This window comes from Nematolebias whitei, chromosome 6, assembly GCF_014905685.2.
Source record: "Nematolebias whitei isolate Nwh7 chromosome 6, NemWhi1, whole genome shotgun sequence".
In the NCBI taxonomy this organism is placed as follows: Eukaryota; Metazoa; Chordata; class Actinopteri; order Cyprinodontiformes; family Rivulidae; genus Nematolebias; species Nematolebias whitei.
Genome location: NC_056503.1, coordinates 42,809,162 through 42,818,271, shown reverse-complemented (window position 1 = coordinate 42,818,271; position 9,110 = coordinate 42,809,162). Strand labels below are relative to the sequence as shown.

The 9,110-nt window shown below is 39.5% G+C and overlaps 1 protein-coding gene across 1 annotated transcript in view; it reads left to right on the top strand.

Moving 5' to 3' along the window:
* The first annotated feature begins 3,199 nt into the window (after positions 1-3,199).
* The window catches only part of LOC119410734 (rho GTPase-activating protein 42), a 130,092-nt gene continuing 124,181 nt past the window's right edge, over positions 3,200-9,110 (top strand). The window contains exon 1 of the mRNA XM_037677633.1: positions 3,200-3,437. Coding sequence (XP_037533561.1) covers positions 3,284-3,437 — 154 coding nt within the window. The 5' untranslated portion in view covers positions 3,200-3,283. The remainder of the gene's footprint in view (positions 3,438-9,110) is intronic.

The following is a 9,110-nucleotide window of genomic DNA, read 5'->3' as shown; positions in this document are numbered from 1 at the left end:
ACTTATCTTTGCCTTGCTTAATAATGATTACTGTATTTTATTGGAGTATAAGGCGCAATATCTATGAACAGGTCTATTTTCATACATAAGACCAAAAACATGCACGTTCGGCTGCCTTCAGGCCCAGGCCTCCCTTGCAAAAAAGATCTGTGATCTCAGTGGGATGTGCCTGTGTAAATAAAGGTTAATAAATGAATAATAATAAATAAATACGACACGCCGGATTATAAGGCGCATTAAGCAAAACAAAACAGTCAGATAAGTCAAACTTTATTCCATTCATTCACAATACTCCTGACTACGGTAGCCGTAATGTTCCGACAACCCAAGTGGTGCAGCTTCGTAGCTTACCAGAGTCATATTAAAAAGTTCTGACAGATTTTTGAGTGCCGTGTACCACATAAATTCAGTTCGAGGTCAGTAAATAATACTCGAGATGCACTGGATTTTAAGGCGCACTGTGGGTTTTTGAGACAATTAAAGGATTTTAAGTGCACCTTATAGTCTGAAAAATACGGTAAAGTGTAAATATCTTGTTTTCCAAGAGGATGGGGCTGCAATTTACTTTCTGCAGAGTATCATCTGAATTAAACCAAATTTTCTCAAACCATACAGACAGTGATTTTAAATTAAAACATTTCATTTAACTTGTCCACAAGTTTGCTGTATATGCAAAACAGCGATCTGAAGCACTTTACTGTGTCTTTAAATGTGGGATATATTTATATATTTTAAGTTTCATTTTGGGGCAGCTGAGCAATTTTTCCTTGCGCTCACATCCCATCAAGTGCAAAATACAAGGAACCAGATAACTAGAACTGCAATAATCACACATCCCAAGGCAAGCTGGGCTCCCCGTCCTGCTTTGTCACATGCAAATTTAATATGGTTTTATTGGTGAACACGCCGAGTGTTACTCCTCTGAATGAATCACTCACTCAGGGTTTCTGCGCAGCTTCATTACCAGACATCAGATTTCATCACTGTAAATGCAAACGTGTGAGAAAGCAGATGCTGACAATTCCTTAGGTGGAGCAGAGGCCCAGGGTTATTTGCAGTTTGGAATCCCCAAACTTGTTTCACTCACTGAGGCTGCTGCAAAGTTGGACTGCAAGGTCACAGACATGGGGAAAAAAATGCACGAGATATATAAAATCATGATTAAAACCATATGGTTTATATGGTTCATTTATCTAATGTTTGAACTTGGTTTTCCTAGCTGCACATCTCTGTTCCTTATTGTAACCAATTAAGTAATTATTTTGAACCTGAGCATCCCAGGAACAAACTTTACAACCTTTCATTCACTCTGGATTACATTAACTTGGCCTGCAACAAAGAAGATCGCTCAGATTTGGACTGGATTTTATATATTAACCTCAACAATAAACTACTTTTTCCCCACCTGGAATATTATCACTAAAATTAGAAACATACTTTCTCAACAAAAAAAAAACCTGGTCCATACATTTATCACTTCTATGATGGACTATTGTATCTTTTTTTTTTAATAATTATTATTATCAGGACATGTAAAATAAACTCTAAAATCCATAGTTGATCCAAACTGCTGCTGTTAGAATTCTGATGAGAGTTAGGAGATATATTATGTCTCCGATTCAAAATACAATTTAAAATCTTCCTTTAACATATAAAGCACTTAACAAGGTTCTATCTTATATTAAGAGATCTTATTATTCCATATTTTCCTACGTTGCTCTCAGCTACTCTCACGTCAAAGTTTTAGCTCAATACCTGTAAAGTGGCTAAGTTATTGTCATTTTTAGTAATATTTTTTAATCCCGAGTAGAGTCAAGGTCAAGGTTCTTCATTGTTATTCGCATCGCATGTGGTACATGTGGTGGAACGAAATTGTGTACTCAAGGTCCCGGTTACATCCAACAAAAGTATAAACTGTAAAAGAAAACAACATCTAAGATATGAACTGAGAATATGCTAAACACTAATAGTGCAAAAACAATAATACGCTGAACAACAGCAGCACGAGCATGAGTCTGTGTGAGCAGATGAGTACGAATGAATACAGCAGTGTACTGAAACCAAGAGGACTCAAGGTTATGGGAGGCAAGGATTCAAGGAGATAACACAAAGCTTAGTTCAATTCATAAAAAAAAAATAGATATTTTCACTAAAGCTGTATTACCAACCAAAATGTATTGGGCAACCAAGGCTCCAGCAGCAGGATGGAGCTCATCAGCTGGATGAGGAACAGCTGGGACCAATTGATTCCTGCCACTCAGGAGCTGCAAGGAAGTGGTTAATGGAGCAAAACACTGGAATTCTCAATTATATCCATTTTTCTGTAGGCTAATACAGATTAGCTGTAGCAGCCATCTTGAAATGTAAATCTTCAGAAAAGGTAACCAGCTGTATATGAACATTCAGTGACATTTTGAACAATTTTATTTACAAAACTATTTTGTTAACAGACTGACAGGCTGCATGGGGGCCTTTCTGGGTGGAGTTTACATGTTCTCTCCGTGCATGGTTTTCTCTACTCCAGTTTCCTCCCACAGACCAAAAACATGCATGTTAGGCTGATTGGTAACTCTAAATTGTCTCTAGGTGTGAGTGAGAGCGTGAATGTTTGTCTCTGTGTGTCCCTGAGACCTGTCCAGGGTGTCCCTCGCCTCACCCAATGGACATGGACACCAGTGACCCTTGCAACCCTGAAAAGGATGAAGTGGGTAAAGATGGTGGATGGATGGATGGATGGATGGATGGGTAAAGATGATGGATGGTTCTGGTCTTCATGACTTTACAGACGCCGTTTAAAGCTGAACAGACAGCCAGTAGTGCTTTGGACACCTCACTAATAACTTTTTATTTATTTATTTATTTTAAATAGCATATTTTTTTGTATTTTTCTGCAATACTTAAAATTATTTAGCTTAGACAATGTTTTGGCTTTTACATGACCTATTATTAATTTATCTCATGACTGCAACCGCCTTGGAAAAAAAAATGAAACAAAATAGACTTTTTTTAAATGTTTGATTTAAAGAAGCGACCTGGACAAAACAGCGTGCTGGTTGTTGAAGCCAGTCGAGTAACCAGCAGGAGTCAGAAGACCCCTGTTTTTTAGGAAAAGTCTCTGAAACCAAAAAAAAAAAAAAAAAAGCGCAGATAGTCAAAGCGGAAGTCAGGAGCGACGGGAAACTTTTCCTCCCCCCTGAAAGTCTGATCTGGCATCACACCGGAGCTCCGTGATGAGAAGCCGGATCTTTTGCTCCACATATACACAGTTGATCTGAAAGTGAAGATGGGACTCCCACCTCTGGAGTTCAGCGACTCTTTTGTGGACAGCCCGGACTTCAGGGAGCGCCTGAAATGCCACGAAGTGGAGCTGGAGCGAACAAACAAATTCATCAAGGAGCTCATCAAGGATGGAAACCTGCTGATCACTGCGCTCAAGAGTAAGTCTGATCCAAACCAAGTGCCTGAGCCACAGGCAATCAGGGATGCATTCATTACAGCTCACCTCAGCCTGATCACTGGTCCCTCTCTGAGCTCAGCTACTGAGGACTGGGCTCCTACTGGGGAACATTGATATTTCTATTAATCAGCTTCAATCTGCACAAAAACCTGCAAACTAATTCCTCCTGCTGAAGCTTTCTGCCTCCCATACTCCCCTGAAGGCCTGCAGAGGCTAAAGAGAAGTTGTGAGATGAAGTGGCTTTAATGAGCAGAAATAAGATTATTCCCAGGGGTCATCCAGCAGAGAAATACATAAATGCAGACTTTATCCATTAATCACTGCACTCAGCTCCAGATGTATGCAGATGCCATCACATCTGGGGTCATGTCCTCTAATTCCAAGTCCAGGCTTAAATTCCGGAGCACAGATTAAACTGGACTTCCTGTTACGCTCTGCGCCTGCGGGGACTGGAGTTAAATCCCTAAACGTGAGAAGTGTCTGTGAAATGGAGAAAGATTGGAATTATAAATAATAATAAAAAAAACGGCAGAAGAAGCGCTCGCTAATCCAGCACTCGAATCGAGATGAAATGTTCCTCAAAATTGTTTTAGACAGTCTTTATTTTTAAATTTGATCTGTTTTTATTTCTGTCTTTAAATCCCTGTGATCTCTCATATGATGCTGTGCGTTTGGTCTTTCCTCTGGTGGTGGAGGCAGTGAACCAATAATCCCATTTAATCTGCAGCACCAACTTTTACACTGCACACAATCACATGCTGCACAGAGTTCAGGAGTGTGACATTATAGACACATTCAACTACACAATAAGTTATTTTTTTTTACATATTTTATATTCTGCTCTATTTCTGGTTATTTCTAATTTAAGCAAATTTGTGCCACCAGACCTCTAAAGGCACTGAGAAATGGCAGCATTTGCCTCACAGTGGGATCTTTCTGCTTTAGTTGCATAATGTTTGACGTGTGTATGTAAATATAGTTCAGTGATTACTCCTTTTTAAAGTGTAATTTGAAACTCGCCTACATTTCTCTGTAGTTATTTGTAATGCTGCATTTTCCTTTATTTGGCCGTCAGGCATAAAACTCTTCAAATCTGTTTCAGTAATATTTCCTCTTCAATAAACTCGGGACATGTATTTATTTATTAATCTAACATTTTTTTTCATGAATAATTGGTTTGGGCTTATTGTTTAAATGTATACAGTCCATCAGTTCAGTGTTGCTTGTTGGTTTGTTTGCTGTCGCGGAGCAAAGTGGTGGATTTGGAAATACTGTCAGTCTGTCTGTTACTAAAGTGAGCCTGATAACTAGAAATATAACTGAGGTACCAACTTTTATTTTGGTGTGTGGCTTCATCTAGGAGCAATGAAGGTCACCGTCAGAAATTTGGTTGCCACACCAACATTCAAAATGGCCACCACAATATATGTAAACCAGCCACCTCAATCATGTGATACAACTATGCTTTCTAGTTTTTAATCAGAGTCTGAGAGATTTGTCATTCGCATCTCATGTGGTACATGTGGTGGAATGAGATTATGTACCCAGGGTCCCAGTTACATCCAGCAATAAAATGTAAAATAAATACAGTAATAAGATCTAAGAGATCTGGATAATCAGGCCTGGACATTGTGATTGTCCCCAGATGATAAACAACAGGAGATTGTACCTGGACTGTTTTTGTCCGGTTCAAATTAAGATGACTTGTCTTATTCATAGTGTAAAACCTATGCTATGAAAATTGCACTATATCAGTCAAGGCTTGCTTAAGATGGCAAAGGATCCTGATAACTTATTTAGAATGATGTCTGCTACATTAATTCCTGCGATTAGCAAAATGTCAGACAGCGAGAGAGAAGGCATCTGCATACACGTTCAGTTGCAGATAATTCTACAGGCTTTTTTTAGATTTTATACCAGGGAGATGTTCAAACTTCCACCAGATGTCTTCTAGAAGATTTCAGCTTTGCAGTGCATGTGTCAAAACAGCTACTGTCAAAGTTTTGCCTGAAGCTCTTTGGGGTTGCAACACTATTACAGCAGCCCTCTGTGAACCGCTCACACAGAGCTAAAGGACCATCTATTCTGGTCCATGTCCAAAGAGGTTGCAGTTTATTTTTTTTATGTTGGTCATCTCTCTTTTGGGAATGCCCATTTCTTCCACTGATGCACATCTTCAGGTGACGCATGTCTACACCATAGAGGAAGAGAAGTAATGTCCGAGTCTCAAATTTAGACAAATGTTTTGTAGACTTTGTAGCACTCTTGTGGTGTAAAACAAGACATCAGGAATGTTGTCAAATCAAACTTTTACTCTGAGGAGATCCAAACCCTCAGAAAACTGTCTACCGTTCTCTCCGCCGTATAAGTCGCATCATTCCAAAAAATGTCTAATAAAGTTGAAAAAACATCATAAATATGTTGCTTCGCCATATAAGTCGCATCTATCATGCGTCGCCGCTGACCACCTGGAAATGTGGGCTGGTGTTGTGCCAAAAATCGATTGGCTGCCAAATGGCGGCCGAAGGCGCATGCATGGGAGGACTTTAACAAGATTAACACTTTAAAACAATTATTTGTTTTCTCAGAATTATAGCAAAGGTGTGTCTCAGTTAAACTTTTCCTTAATAAATGCACTTTTAACGGTAAAATCATCTGCATTTCAAAAGCCGATTCGTGGCTGCGGGAGCTCACAGAGGGACGACTCGCTGTGCATTTCTTCAAAATTTAACAAGATAACCAAGTAAAAACAATAATTTGTTTGCTTGACATTATAGTAAAGGTGTGTCTCAGATTTAACTTTTCCTTAATAAATTCACTTTAATGATCAAATCAGCTGAATTTCACCTGGGCGGCGCGGCGAAATGCAGCTGATTTGATGTTTGCTCCAGGAGTTCTGGAGCAAGACGAAGGTGGCTTGGTATTTCAAGCCGTGTCTCATTAATAGCCACTTTTAATGAGACACTTGGCACATATTACTTGAGCGCCCTCTAGCGACTAAAAATGGTATTGTTCAATATTTTCCCTGTTAGAATGAATGAAATCATCAGATCTCAGCCAAAAATTGAGCTATAAATATGGTGAAAAATAAATAAGTCGGTTCGCTGTATAAGTCGCATGGCATGCTAATTTATGTAAATAGGTGCAACTTATACAGCGAAAAGTTCGGTACATCCATACTATAGACCAAAAGTGATAATATTATTAAAATGTAGAGATTGTTTTGGGAATAACAGCTAAAAGTGTTTATGTCTGTACAAATTGTTTAAAAAATTGTTTAAATTATAAAGTTAGATAAGAAATAAAAGACCCAACGAAGTGAAGTCAGGTCCTCTGGACAGTTTCTTTGTGTTGAAACGTTTCATCTTTCATCCAAAAGACTTCATCAGTCCGAGGAGCCACAACAAACTCAGTCCTATAAGCAGCACACTCACATAGTGGGCCAACCAGTTTGATAGTGATAAGATGGTTTTTGGAGTCCTCCCTCTCCCCCGTCGACTCCTCTGAGACAGCCATAGCCAAAATGGTTCAAAATACCAAAGTTCATGCTCATTAATCCAGGTAAAAAAAATCCAACAAAGTTAAGGCAGGTCCTCTGGATGGTTTGATGAAGTCTTTGGATGAAAGATGAAACGTTTCAACACAAAGAAACCATCCACTTTGTTGGATTTTTAACCTAGATTATTTAGCATGAACTTTGAAGAAATAAAAGTAATTTTAAAAAGTACAAAGTTGGCATGTGAAAACTTACAAGCGTTGTAAAGTGGGTGATGGGGCTAATCATTTAATGGGCTTCAGGAATGCTGTTTTCAGTCTAACGGTGCCATAACACCAAGTCTTGTTATATAAAGATGCTGCTTTTATCTTTTTCAATTTCCCTTTCTGATCTTGTCATTTCTGCTCGAACTAACCGGAAAGATGTTTTCGAGGATGAGAGCCAGAGTATTTTTTTCTCTTAGCCACATCTCTTTGAACCACATTACACTTGTTTTCTCACCATAGCTGTTAGCAAAAAAGATCAGCTTGTCTAGTTATCCCACATTGCTCATGATTTTGGCACGGACAGACCGCCTGCATCGCCTCTGTTCCGAGAGTTTTTGTTGTCTTGACCCGTCTCTCCATCTCTCTGCCTTATTGCTTTGTTCCTGCTTTGCATTCTGTGCATGTCCTCTCACTGATTTATGCACAGATGTATATTGATGTTTTTCTCGTTGCCATATCGGACAAGTTTAGCGTAATCAGCTGGTCCCCTGTGTAAGGAGCAAGTGTGTGGTTGCTTGGCAACAGCATTGTTCTGAAACGAAAGCAATAATAACCTGGTTAAAGCAAAGTCAAGGGTTAGAAGGGCCAGAAAGCATCACCAGCAACTTTCATTTTTTTGTCATGTTTATATCTTTTTTTTTTTTTCATTCATCCTTTCATACTTGCGGTTTTCTTCGGATACTCCGGTTTCTTTCTGTAGTGCAAAAACATGCACGTTGGGTTAATTGGTTAGTCTCATTTGTCTCTGTGAGGGACTTGGTACCTGTCCAGGGTGTACTCCGCCTCTCATGGTGGCTGCTGGACATATGGACACCAGTGACCTCTGTGACCTGGAAAGGAACAACAGGTTAAGATATAATGGATGGATTATGCATGGCGTATTAGGACTCCCTTCATCTGTGTATTTTTAGTAGTCTGAACCCAGTCTGCCCTGATCCACAATGCACTGTGTGACTCTACACATGCTGCAGAGATGTTACCTGGACATGAACAAGTCTGTTAAACAGCCAGATTAAAAAAAAAAAAAAAAAAGTTTGGCTTTTTTTGTTTGTTTGTTTATGCAGTATATGAACACATTTGTTTGTTTGTTTGACAAAAAGATTAAATGTACTATTTATCACATTCCCTCTTAATAAAATGCCTGTTTTGTGGAGTTTTTATTTATTTATCGGAGTCCATCCATCCATCCATCCATCCATCCATTTTCTTTACCCGTTTATTCCATTTTGGGTCACGGGGGTCACTGGTGCCCATGTCCAGCAATCACTGTGCGAGGGGCGGAGTACACCCTGGACGGGTCGCAAGTCCATCACAGGGACACATAGAGACAAACGAGACAAACAACCATTCACGCTCTCACTCACACCTAGGGACAATTTAGAGTTACCAATCAGCCTAACATGCATGTTTTTGGTCTGTGGGAGGAAACCGGAGTACCCGGAGAAAACCCACGCATGCACGTAGAGAACATGCAAACTCCACCCAGAAAGGCCCCCGGACCAGGGTTTGAACCAAGGACCTGCTCGCTGAGAGGCAGCAGCTCTACCAGTTGTGCCACTGTGCTGCCCTATTTATTGGAGTCAATTACCATTTAAGTTTAAGTAATGAAGTACAGATTGCTTTGATGGCTGATAGACCTTGTAGAGTACAATATACGTTGTCAATGAGACCATTTGGAGCAGCGTTGTATCCCATTATAATTCACCAGTTTAGCACAGTTTGTGTAAGGTCCTCAGTGGGTTAACCTGTGTATGTAGATTTTCTTGTTTTGCTCTGTACCTGGTTGTGCTCTCTTGCTGGTACAGCATTTTAGTGGAAGAGGTGAGGTAGCTATACGTGTATATTATTATATATTTATATGTGAAAATTCCCCGATCTGTGTTTTTGGAGA